Source organism: Rhipicephalus sanguineus, chromosome 1, assembly GCF_013339695.2.
Source record: "Rhipicephalus sanguineus isolate Rsan-2018 chromosome 1, BIME_Rsan_1.4, whole genome shotgun sequence".
In the NCBI taxonomy this organism is placed as follows: Eukaryota; Metazoa; Arthropoda; class Arachnida; order Ixodida; family Ixodidae; genus Rhipicephalus; species Rhipicephalus sanguineus.
This window is the reverse complement of record NC_051176.1, coordinates 59,080,523-59,093,710: the sequence shown is the minus strand read 5'-3', so window position 1 is coordinate 59,093,710 and position 13,188 is coordinate 59,080,523. Positions and strand designations below refer to the sequence as shown.

At 42.7% G+C, this 13,188-nt stretch overlaps 1 protein-coding gene across 6 annotated transcripts in view; it reads left to right on the top strand.

Annotated features, from left to right (window-relative positions):
* LOC119391834 (FK506-binding protein 15) overlaps window positions 1-13,188 on the top strand; it is a 108,787-nt gene that overhangs the window by 74,872 nt on the left and 20,727 nt on the right. For all 6 annotated transcript variants that reach the window (XM_037659486.2, XM_037659506.2, XM_037659492.2 and 3 more), the window contains exons 20-24: window positions 1,804-1,875; window positions 3,707-3,766; window positions 6,245-6,343; window positions 10,782-10,889; window positions 12,606-12,798. In XM_037659486.2, the coding sequence (XP_037515414.1) occupies window positions 1,804-1,875; window positions 3,707-3,766; window positions 6,245-6,343; window positions 10,782-10,889; window positions 12,606-12,798 (532 nt within the window). The remainder of the gene's footprint in view (window positions 1-1,803; window positions 1,876-3,706; window positions 3,767-6,244; window positions 6,344-10,781; window positions 10,890-12,605; window positions 12,799-13,188) is intronic.

Here is a 13,188-nt window from a genome sequence, read left to right as displayed (position 1 = left end):
ATAGTTTTGGAATAGTAAGACAACTATTCTCAAAACGGTACTAGAACTAAACAACATTTTTTTTAAAGAAATATTCACAAACTTTCACCAAAGAGCATTACGCTTACTTCTAACAGACTCAAAATACCACAGTTATGATAACTGAGGTAAGCTCGTACGCAGCAGCGGCCCGAGCCTTCGAAATATTTTGTAACTGCAGGTTGAAATATAGCAGTGACGACAGATACTTTGTCGCCTGCTTTTAAATAAAACTGAGACATCATATCTAAACAATTTTGAACCGAACACCATGCATACAGCTAAGGCGGTAATGAAACATAAACCTGTCATCGCAACATGGTCCTCGGCACTGAAGGCATGTAGACATTGGTGTTGAAAGCTGTATCTGCAAGAACAATTTACGCAAACACAACCCTTGCACCTATTGCTATTCATGAAGCTGAATGCAGGTGCACCTTCAGTTATTACAAGATGAAGTCAGGAACTGATTAATACGATGCAGCTGCAGCATAGTAAAAACTGGGTGAGTGTGGAGCTTTCATTAAAAAAAACGCCTTCATCCGGTAATCAATATAGCGTCGGTAGTTTCGTAAAAGCTTGGGCTACACGCATACTCGTAATTTAGTGATTAAAAAAAGAAAATTGCCTTTAACTGTTCCAAAATTTCTTTGTTTTGGGATGCTCCCGTCGGCGCTAATTATTCGAAAACTATTCGAAAAATATTCGGTATTTCGAGTATGTACTATTCGATTCGAGTACCGAATCGAATAGTATGCTATCCGATTCGTTATTCGAAATTTTCGAATATTCGCACACCCCTACTGCACACTCTTTTAGAAAGGAAAAGCAATAGCACTGTGGCGCACACGATTGCGTTTGCTTGACAGTGTTTTTTACACTTCACTAATGAATATAGCCATCAACGACGACACCGCTACAACATGTCGCTACCAAACCTATCATGCTAAGCACCTCAACTATCTGCTCGACTACATTCACTGTAGCTTGGTAATATGTGTGGCATAGTGCATAGTAAGCATGGTGCCATTGGAAGCCTGCTGCGCGCATTAATTTACAATAACCGAAATTCACCGTTGTTTTCTGTTGTCTCATTCAGCGGGAGTGGTTGAAGTGTCCATCACTTGCAGCAACAAAAGCGGCCCACTGTCAGGACTTTGGCCCAACAAGCTACATGCCGCACTCATGCATGGCCAGGATGGCCTGGAAGGGTGTGGGCATAAAAAAAGCTCAGTTGCATAAACTGCTCCCGCGAAACATACAAGGACAGCTTGTAGTCTTAGTACAACATGCGATGCACGCTAAGGATATGGTATGATTGGAGCCACTTGGTTATGGTACTACAGCGCCAGTTACTACAAGTGCAGATTGCAGAAATCTTGGAAAGCGAGTGTATTGCCTCTCTTCTACTGCACTCCTAAGTTTCAAAGTGCTGCTTGATATGGCTTGTGCTATTATTGCTCAATTTGCAAAAGAACCAAAATTGTTTTTCACCACTTCACAGAACAAAAAAAAAAACTTCTTTGTGCATATTTTGACATTTACTGTGACATCATATTTCTTTTTTTTATGGCAGTGCACATAAAGAGACCAACTTCATACTTGCCACTCTGTAGTGTGTAGTGTTTCAGCACCTTGTCAGGTGTGTTTTAAAAAGGTCTTACTGGAATGTAAATATTTTTCTAATGGTTGACTCATACAGAACCTGAACTTGCTGTATGATGTTCAAAGTATTTTTGCCATTTGTTCTAACATGTATGATTGCCTTTTTCTTTTTCATGGCAGGCCCTTTCTATATGTCAGAACGAATGTGACGACCTCCGGTCACAAATTAATCAGCTGAGAGAAACACACAAGGTGCGTTCCTCATTGTTTTTCTTTATTCCTGCATTGGCTTGTCGTTGGTCATTTTCATGGCCATGTAAAGTGTGCAAAACTCTTCAGTTTGAGACAAAATTAATATTAATCTTAGTTATTAGAATTCAGCATTTGCAACTGTTGAATCTTTTTTTATGCTTGAGTATAAGGGATAACACATCGTAGTCTGCTATGATTGGTGACTGTTTCAAACAGTTTTGCTGCAGTGAAGCCACGGTTGTTACATTGAGTCATTAGTTCCTGGGTTAATGCATGAGTAATTGAAAGATTGTGCTCCAGCGCTCGGTCTTTAATGCATATTCCAGTTTGGCCTGTAGAGGCCTTCCCACACAACAAGGGAAGGAGGTAGACCACCCCAGTAGCACATCTCATGGCCTGGTGCGCTTTTTTGTCGCATCCCTGTTTTAAAATGCGTGGGCATAAGCCAGCAAGCTTACACAGTGCAGCAAACACTATGGGCACCCCATAACGTGCGGATACCTTCTTCACGTTATGGAGCATTTTGTGGACGTGGGGCATGACTTCAGGTCTCTTATTTTGATGGGACTCACAGCCTTTGTGTGAAGCACCCACCATCTTCTTTGGAAGTGAATCTGCAACAGCTTTTAAGACCAAGCTGGGATAGCCTGGTGAATAGCCTTGCCAATCACTTGTCAAAGCTGGCCTGCATTGTATGGGGGACACAATTTCATGAAGGCAGATTCTAGGCATATGTTAGCAATGCCTCTCTTTGCTAGTTTTAAATGTGTTGATTTATATGGCGTGAGGGCTTTCTCTAATTGTGGGTTGTAGGGCCAACAAGCATGTTATAGAACGATGCATTAATGACAGAGCGCGATAGCACGGGCTTTCATTTAAGGATACAGGAAATGCTCATTTGCCCGTGCGTTGCTTGGCTTGCAAGTGTGAACCTCAGTTTCACGAGTTTAAGATTCTGGGCAGAAGCAAAGTAACTACTGCATGTGAACTTTTGGGAGCCTTTCATATAAAGCAAAGGGGCATGGAGTGCATTAGCAATACATCTGTCGGTCTTTTGGAAGAGACATACAATTTTTTTTTTTTTCAATCTTTTTTTTTTCTTGCCCTGATGAATTTCAGCACATGCGTTTTTTGTAATTGAATATTTCTCTTGGTTTTCTGTGGGCCTACTAAAGCAGTTCAGTGTAGCACCCTTAGTATCCAGTACTGTCTCCCGTATTGTGTCTAATTTTGCGCTACGATTACTTCTTTGAAGAATATATATTTTATTGGGTCACATAGTACGTGAAACGCCAATAATGTCTTAGGTTTTTTTTCTGTAGGCTGCCAGAATTATATGAGAAATTTCATTTGTAATATGGTCATGTGGTCACCGTGGTTTCTTTAACTTGTGTAGCAACAGAAAACTGCGTTCACGTTAACCTTACTTAGAAGAATCTTGTTATGAGCCTGTTGTTCATGTTGAAAGGGAACAAGCAGCTCAAGGCTTTAAGAACAGGAACACTGAGTGAGGGAATGCATGCATACCCATACTTCCCGCCTGTGTTCCAGTGTTGGCCATTTTTTGCCACGTTTCCCTTCAGCATAACAGCAGGTAATCATTTGAGCGTATACCGCAGTTAAATCATTTTGTATGTGCCTTTTGTGGGAGGGGCATTAGATATTCCATCTGTCATCTGTGTTTTTGCTTAAAGGTATCGCTGTTTAACTCCTTTACATGTTCCTATTCAATTTCTTGCTCTTTATCTGCTGATTCATTGCCAAGCTTTCTTATGTTTTTCTTCATGTGTTTCCCCTCGGTCTTTCTCACATTGTTTCTGCATATGTACAGGAGGAAGTCACTTCACTTGCATTAAAGATTTCTGAGCTTGTTGCTGGAGGAGAATCAAAGGCAAGTATTCTTAATCCTCTGTTCTCGTGTTTCAAAAGATTTGGCAAGTTTTTGTGTATTCGGTGACTATAGGAACTAGCTCGTCTTGTTGTACTGTTCCCATCTGGCACGATTAGCCACATGGCCGCCAGAGACCGGTGTCAAAAGTTTTTTTAGAGAGCACCAAGAAACGCCCAGTATCGGGGAAAAAAAATTATAAGATCAAACCCTGATTAAGGACATCTGGTTGGAATCGCAAAATAGTTTGTGATGGTTCTAAGTCAGTATCGGAGATGTAAGGTGCATGGAAATTCAATATCATAAATGTAAGTAGTACGCTTCACTGCATGACTGTTCTTACTGCTATTTTTATGCTTCACTGCACTACAAACATGTGCTGCAGTGCCATCTGATAAAGCAAATTTGTCATTATGGAGTACAAATAAGGCCCTAGCTTTATATTTTGGTACACACACCTTTCTCATTTGTCCTCCATAGCCTGTAATTCCTCTCAGATTCAGTGCCTTGTCTGGCAGCATATACAAAGATAGTCCTGTTTTGTTTGCATGACTGCTTCTAATGACATGAGAAGTAACTGCAGTACTCTTTGAAGAAGCTTTCATGCACAGAATTAATAGACAGTTATAGTTTAGCGGGTTTAACGGAATAGCGGGCTTACCGAAATAGAGGGATTGAAGTGTACATGCGCAGTACCGTAAACGACCCGTAGCGTTTACCGTACGCACGCTATTTTTCAGATTTAGCGTTAGCGTGTTTGCGTGGTTAACGTAGTGCACGTAAAACATGGCGGCGGTTTTCGACGCCCGCTTCGAACTGAATTTAGCGTTGATGTGGACGGATCCACTTCTTTCGTAGCAAACGACTGTGCGAAATGGCTTCGCTTGCCTTCAGGTAGCTTCGATGACAAGGTATTAAGGATAACTTAGCGTAGTTTTTGAGATCGCTTCCCATTTCAAACGTCCCTAGGCCTATCTAGAAGATCGGTGTAAACAAGTCTGCAACATGAAAATTTTCGCTTTTGGTGCCTAGCTCATATTTATTTCTTTTATTTTCACTAAAAAAAAGGAGTAATATTGCTGCGTGCGGGGATACAGGCGAGCATTCTCGGTTTTGTTCTTTTCACTTTTTTTTAACGCACTCACCTTTCGCTAGGTGGCGCCACCGTCCCGGCTTGGGCACGTAAACGCTATCCTGCTAAACTAAAACACGCTTTCTACAACCAACGTTTGCGGCACTGTAACGGTATTCCCTTAACCCCTGCTATCACGCTAACGCTAAACTATAACTGTCTATTATCTAAAGTGGCTATGAACCTTTTCAATACACACATAGTACAATGCTATACTTTACATGGAAGAAGATGTTTAATGACAAGGAGGAGGAGAGGTCGGCCTGGACATGGGAGTTCTAATGGACATTACAGCTGTTCTATATAGACAATAGTTCCATATGCCTGTGTTCAATACATCTGGGCCTTAAGCCAAGAGCATGACAGAAGCCAGTATGGTTGGGGTTAAGCATACTAAAAGAAGGGATTGATACACCGACCAAATTGTTTTAAAATAAATATATTGAAGTTTCAGCTCCTCCGTGGGAGTCTTTTTCACGATAAATAAAAGCGACACAGCTATTGACCTTTTTAAATGCAGTTCATGACATGGCTAATGGCTAAGGCATCTGGAATACATGGGTGGAAGATTGCCTTTGTTGTGATTAAGAGTGTCCAGTATGGTTTGTATGAAGATGGACTTCAGATAAAGACAAGCAGAATGATTTTTCTCCCTGGCACTCACACAGGTTTTTTCCCAGTTAAGTGTCTGATGTAGCTGCTCTCAAGCTTGCGATTGGTGAACCAGGTCACCTGGAGCATTTTATGGGTGCTCTATCACCTTGACAGCACTCGGCCGGCAGCATGCACTTGCACAGTCATCCGACAAAGGCCGGAGGCCCAGATGCCGGCCACCATCAAAACGCACTGCCCCTTCCCTGTGGCCACAGTCGCTCTGCAGGTGACCTTGTTCACTGATTGCATGCTTGAGAGCAGCACGATAGCAGTGCACAAGAGCTCAGTCACGTGGCTTTTGTCATACTTCACGGGCTTTCTTTGCAGCATGGAAAAAAAGGACTGCGTGAGACATGTCGTGCAGAAAACAATTCACTCATGGTTTCTGAAGGTGCTCAGCAAATCATACTGCAATCATACTTTAGGTCTTCAGCCAATAATTAAAAAGTTAGGTAAATTTATGCAATCATACTTTAGATTTTCAGCCAGTAAGTAAAAAGTTGGGTAATTAAACATGAGTTAAGGGGAAAATAAAAAATAGCCCAAGTAACTAGGCTAGTGCGTAAGTATTATGTGTTTGGTTCAGTTAGCTTCCAATGGGCCTTTCATTCTTAATCTTGGCTCAAGTTACATAAGACAACCTGAGTATGCTATAATAAGCATTGTGTGCCAGTCTTTTTTTTTTTTTTTTTCAGAGCAAAGAGTTAGAAAAGCTGAAGCAGCTGCAACAAGAAAATCAAGCTTCGGGTGTTGCTAGCACTTCCACCGCCACTGCCTTTGATTTTGAGGCTGAGGTGAGTAGCCATTTTTTTCTTTTTAGTGGCTTGCAAGAGGGACACTACAGTGGCATTGTGACTTGCCACTACTGCAACTAAACACAAGAATGAAGCAGTCATCTCTATTTCCAGTAGCATTTTCATTGACTAGGTGATCACCTGTTGAGTGGTAAATTGTGAAAAAATTCTAACCATCTAGCCTTGTGGGGAAGTAGCATGGTCCGTCTTGAGCTCCCTTCTCTACCTCATGGGAATGAGATGTGAATAAGTCAGTGAGAAAAGTGAGGAAGTGAGTTGAAGAAACTTGCGCATGAGGTTTAGAGGAGGAATACTCAGTACTAGACTTCATTGAACACCAATGAAAAGGCAGCAAGAGGAAGTGGGCTGACCCTCGAGGAGGCAAAGTGGCAAAGGGGATGTTGGAACATAATGCCCTGAGAATAATTGCTTGACTTGCCCAGACCTTGAAATGTGACATCTAGAGCTGTGCAAATAGCAAAATTTTTAGTGCGAAGCGAATTCGAATATTAAAATGTGAGTGTGAATCGAATCAAATATTTGTAGAATATGTTTTTAATACTCCAAAGTGAAATTACAAAAAAAAAAGCTTCAGGGGATCTCTAAGCATATTCTTATGAAATAGCAACATGAAAGCGTTTCTTTTGGCTTGGTTGGGGAAGCGCTGGAGGGGTGGTGTTCCCTAGTTGTCTTATCAAGAATGAGGAAATGCAGAGGCCGAATTGTATTTATTTGCATGATTTGGTGCAACCGATGTGGTGTCAACAACACTTTAGATGTGAAAGGAAAAGATGGTATTTCCTCAACTTCTCCTCCTCCAACTTCTGTGGCGGACAAGGGCACGCTCCCTTCGAGTCCGAAGTTCCTAATCTGCCCCATAAACGTCAATGTATAAGAACATCTGAAATTTTGGAAGCTCCCACCTCTGCCGCGTCTATCATCTCGTGGGTTCAAACCAGCGCTTTCGTGAGTCAATCTGTTTGTGGCCGTAGCAGAGTCCAAAAGGCAGCTTTGCTGCAATGCCAGAGTGTGATGAAATGAAGCATATCGAAAATCTGAAGGGGTCACTGTCACGGCGCAGTGCGGCGATGTCTTTACGGATAAGCGCTGGAAATGCACGGAGGCGTGATGGCGGCAGACGGAAAATGCACCCAATCCTTATGATAAGCATCTGATAAGTTGTGATAAGTTGTGCATGTGGCCTAGCACAGTGATACGCGTATAACCCGAACGCCCCGCGCCACCGTTCATGCTGCCTCAATTTGTGCAAGACCGCTAAGTGCGCCGCACAGATGCATTGCCTTCACGAACGAAAGCAGGGAAAGCAGCTCGCCATCGCCGCGCCTGTGTGGGGTAAGGCACGGATTAAGATAGATTTACCAGCGCAAAAAAGACGGAACAACTTAGGAAGGACACACACACATAGCGCTGCTAAATCTATCTTAATCATGAACCAACTCGCCCAAGCAGCCGTTTTAGTAAGGCACGGAGTGGTCATCACGAACACTTTCATGACAAATGCGTACGGTACAGCAAGCGCCCCGGCAGTGATTGCATCAGCTTAGTTGGCGAAGTGCTACAGATGACTAGGAACCATCGGCTTCACGCTGCAGCAAATGTTGCATATCGGCAGAGATTCGGCGATGCGTGTGCGCGTCGTTTACATGTACACACACATCGGGGGAAGCCAGACGAGTCATCCGCCACAGTCTTTGTGTTCCGTGTCATCATTTCCAAACGCTCCATGCGAGAGAGCCATAATCTATTCCCCGCTTTGCTGGTATCAACGGCGCTCATCGCAAGATGCAACTTTGCAATTGGTCGTTGGCACCTAGTTAAGCAGGGTTCGCAGCAGGTGCCGAATGTATTCATGAGAGCCTGGGTGCGCACCAAAATGCCTGATAAGTTTACTGGGAGGCATTAAAGCTATTTCGGACGTGGCTGTGGCGCTTTGACTGCTTGAGCGAAATAAAAAAAGCATTAATTCGTTTTTTCGGACGATTTCGCGGTCCCTAGAGAGTGCGAAAAATCGGACGTTGACTGTACTTATATTTCGCAAGTTCCAATACAGTCGAACCCCTCAATAACGAAGGCCCTCAACAACGAAATTCTCGCGGCAACGAAGAAATCTGGCGTCCCTGTTGAACGTCCATAGAGTTTTATTTATTTATTTATTTATTTCAACATACTGCAGCCCTACAGGGCTATCGCAGGAGTGGGCAAATAAAATACATAAATGAGCATAACAAAGTGCGCTGAACATCAATGATTAGTTATATACAATAAGTCATCCAGTGATAAAGATCGAACATAACCAGGCAGAACCTTCCACAATTCTACAGAATGAACAAAAAAAAACTGTATTTAAACGCCATTGCACGATGGATAAAAGTAGACATGTTAACTCATGGTAATTTCGGGTGGTTGTTGGTCTAGCGGGTGCGATGTATTTGCTGAGTAATGCATTTGCCCCCTCTCGACAGCGAAGAGGTTTCAAAAAGCACTCGCGCAATAACGAAAGTTTCAGGAAGTGATCCACAACATTTTTTTCAACCCATGGTTTCTGCTTCGGAAGCCAGAAGTTCGAAAATTGCAGCACCGCTCATTCTACAAGTTGGGCACATACGTTTCCGCCAACAAGAACCGGTGTGACCACAGCTGTTTACATTCGGTCGGATGACGATGATAACAATGAGACTGATGAGGATGATTGTGATAGTGGTGATAGCCACAAGTTCAACAAGACCCTGTTGAGCTGTACGACTTTTTGTGTGCTTACGCCGACTAGATCGTGCACGAAGAGTTCAGCGACGACGCTATTGTCGTAAGTGTGCGCAAAGAATATGAGAATGATGACAAGAGTGAGCAGAGAAACAAAATGCAAGAAAGGGAAGTAGGTGCACGCGAAGTTCTTGATGCTTTTGACATCATTCGCACTTTCCTCCTCGCCCACCACGACGACGAAGCTATGCAAAGCTTATTAAACTGTGAGGCCCGAGCCGTCAAAGCAACGTGAAACAGAGCAAAATAAGCGACCTCCTTAAACAAATTTGGTTGTGCGAAGTAATTGGTGTGCGTATTTTTCTAATTTCGCGATAGCGAACAAAACTCGCATCCCAGGCGATTTCGTTATTCATGGGTTCGACTGTACTTCGAATAGTCAAATTCCGGTGCGAATTGAATCGAATAGAAAACACTAGTAGAAAAATATTCGAAAATTCGAATACTCGCTCACCCCTAGTAATATTTTCATGAGAACTATAAGCTAACGGAGCACATAGAGTCAACATCCTGTCTTGAGTTTTACGAACTAAGGCACTCTAATGATAGTTACATGTCATGTAAGTCATAAGACTCAACAGTACATCAGTTTTTCTGGCTAGATATTTCTACTCGACTCCATTGCATAAGCATTGAACTATTCGAACGACTTATTTTTTCTTCTCTGACATAATAGCCAGGTGCCATGTGGCTTTGCCAAAGAACTGAACAATGAGGGCCTTGCATATAGCTAGCTGTGTTTCATATGTACCCGTCAAGTGCCATCTGCAATAACCGGCAGCACCCTCTCTCCATATCCTAAGTAGAAGAGGTGTGCGATTCACTGGAGTTAACTAGTATTGCTAGAGCGGATCTTTTAAATTTGCTGTAGAGTGATGGATTACCGTGCTTGACAAATGGCTGTGAGCTACTACAGTGATCTCTAGCTTGTGTAAATAATGAGCACTGGAGCCATCTGCAAGTACAGTGGCCAGCTTGAGGTAGGCCCCAAATGTCATCCCGGCGCACTTAATATGTGTGCTGTTTCATTTTCACTTTTGTAGGATAAACCTTGTGTAAGTGATAGGTCAGTTTAGCTTTATTGGGGTGCTGTACTAGAGCAGGCAAGGGCAAAAATTATTCACATGTGTTATAGTACATACCCTTTTAGAATACCCAGACTGCCACTCTTACGATGGAAAGCAAGGTAAGACAGGCAGTGACACCACTTCGAAACTCCACCTATGCACCTATGCACTGCAATAAGGTGTCTGCTAGGGCATATATATATATATATATGTATATATATAGTTAATTATTTGTCTGTAAAAATAGACTGAATAGGTTTCCAAGAAAGTCAAATACTGAACATACCGAGGTTAGGGACCCTTTGCTGAGACAACGCACCTCAAGTACAGAAAAATGCATCAAGATCTGTCACATCATAGTGACCGACAAGCAGTGGGGTTTTAGTGTGAAATTCAAGAAAATTGACTACGACCTTCATTTTTCACTTCTAATAATCAACTTATAATCATGAATTAACTGAAATACAGTTTTTAAATACTAGTAATAATATAAAACTAACATCGTGCACCTTTGTCTTCTGAATTTGTAGAATTCGACGAACTCTTGCCCATTTGGCATTATAGAGACCAATTCGCATTGCTTTTTACAGTTGAAAAAAATTATGAATGTGCTATTCAAGCTGCTTCAACGAGAGTTCAGTAGTCAAGAAACTTATTCAAGGAAAGAAGCCCTGCAGATCATCCTAACCATCATCAGGGTAAGTTTGCTGGTAAATAATGGAAGTTGATTCTTATGTTTTCGCTGAAAAAAAAGGGGGGGGGGAGGCACCATGCTTAAATGCACTAGCCAGCATGCTTGTAACATTAGCGACAGCAGTACTCTGCAAGGTTTGGAAATGTCAAACTTCTGATAAGTGCGTGTACAGGGTTGTCCACTCTTAGGGCGAACACGGCTCAGCGTGGCTGTGCTCCATGGAGTGCCCCTGCATCCGGCGTGGCCGTGCTTTGAAGTAAAGCAGCGCAGGCACACAGGGATCCATGGTAGTTGCTTCGCGTCGTCTGCTACAGTGCCGGAACACGCCACTCTTGTTTTGCTGTGAAGTACAGAAAGAGCGGCGCATCCCTGTGCGTGAGTGTACTGGCACTCCGCGGAGTGCAGCCACGCTGAGCAGTGTTGACCCTAAGAGTGGACGACCCTGTACAGGCTGTTTCACACTTACGGGAAAACTCGGAGCGCCTTGCAATGCGCTCAGTTTTCCCCTAAGTGTGAAACAGCCTGTACATGCACGCATGCAGTGTGTGCACATTGTGCAGCATAAACGAACCTGTTCTTCTTTACTTTTTTGTGTGTAAAGATTGAAATATGGCCACGTAACATTTCTGCAACATGTTTTTATGGCTTATTTGCCCTTGGTTTTTCTTACTGGTGCTGTATACTTGACTGTTTAACTATTTACTTTTTTGTTTTCTAAAAAGCACATAGTCTTTGCTGGGAATCAGCAGTCAGCAGAAAAATATCTGCTGCCTTTGTCATTTCAAGCTGAACTTTTGCCTTCTGATATCGCTAATAGTGGCAAATAAAGCCGATTGCCTGCCTAAGAAGTGGCCAAATTAGGCAAACCACGTGCACCAACAGTTGCGTGTTGATTGAGGAAGAAAGAAAAAAAGGACAGTGTGGCCTTGGTCTATCGTGTGCTGAATGCTTCTTAAAAGTTACTTTCAATGCAGTGTACTAATGTTACGCAAAAAAAAGGGGTAACAAGATTGGGGAGGAGCTACCAGATGTCACGGGACTCAGCACATTTTCTGATAATTACACACGCATGCACGCGTAGTATAATGAGTGCTAGTATAATTGCTGACATCTAGACGCTTTACTGGCAATAATTCAGAGCTGTCTTTGTCATTGCTGTGACCCTGAGAAATAAATAAAAATGCACAGCAGTTTTCTTCTGTTGGGTCCCCACCGCCGCTTCACGAATTTTCCAAACTTCAAGGCCCCAGGTTGGCACGTACGTATATATCTGAATCACTGTTTCATTACAAAATTTATGTTGCCCCAAGTCATATTAATGAGAACTTCTCAAAATTGAAACAAAATGTGGGGTTCTCCATGAGTTTGAATTATCGAAAGCCTACTGTATCACCAATTTAAAAGGAAGAGACCAAAAATCATGGAAAAAGTCTATCTTTTGAAAATGGTATCTTTGTAACATATAGGCATTGCTGCAAAATGGTGACAAAGTTTCCCACGTCTTGGGTTCATATTTTGGCCGCAGTATCAGTTTGTCACCAAAGCAAGCTATATTTTACTGAAAAAAATCACAAAAACATGGGGTCCTTTTATGGTATGCTGCTGCTGAACGACATGTGCTGTAGCAGCGGGCGTACAGATTATATCCCTGGTTACTACCAATAGTCTAGCAAAAACATCTCAATATTTTGTATGTCTTATTCCCCGTTTTGCTTGTCAGGGTTACACAACAGAAGTCCTGCAGAAGAGACAAGCGCCTTCTACGAGTAATGAGAGCACTAGCAAAAGTTCCCCTGCATCCACTGCCAGCAATAGCAGCACTGGAAGTCCACCAGCCAGTGGCCCTACTAGCGCCGCTGCTAGTGCCCCAGCTAGTGAGACTGCCGCACCCCAACTGCCAAAAAACCTTGGAGGTAAGCATCAAGCCCCAAAGATTGGCCTTTGAATGAATTCCACTCGTACACACTGTTTACATGTCTAACCCCGGTATTCAGAAATGCACCTTAACTTGAAGCTGCATCTTGACTTGGATGAAGTTCTGATAAAGGAATGCCTGACGTTAATGTGCTCAACATGCTCACGGGGTTTTTTTTTTTTAGCTCATTCGCAATAGCTGTTACAATGATGTCAGGCATTCAAGCCAACTCGTGACTTCAAAGCTGTCTCATTTCTGAATAAGTAAGCAAGCATCTGTCTGAAAGAAACGATGCAAACTGCAGTAATCCGAAGTTCACAATGGAACAGGTGGCGCAGAAGCATTGAGCAATATATGTTGCTTCAGTAAAAAGTGAGGGGTTGTGCTA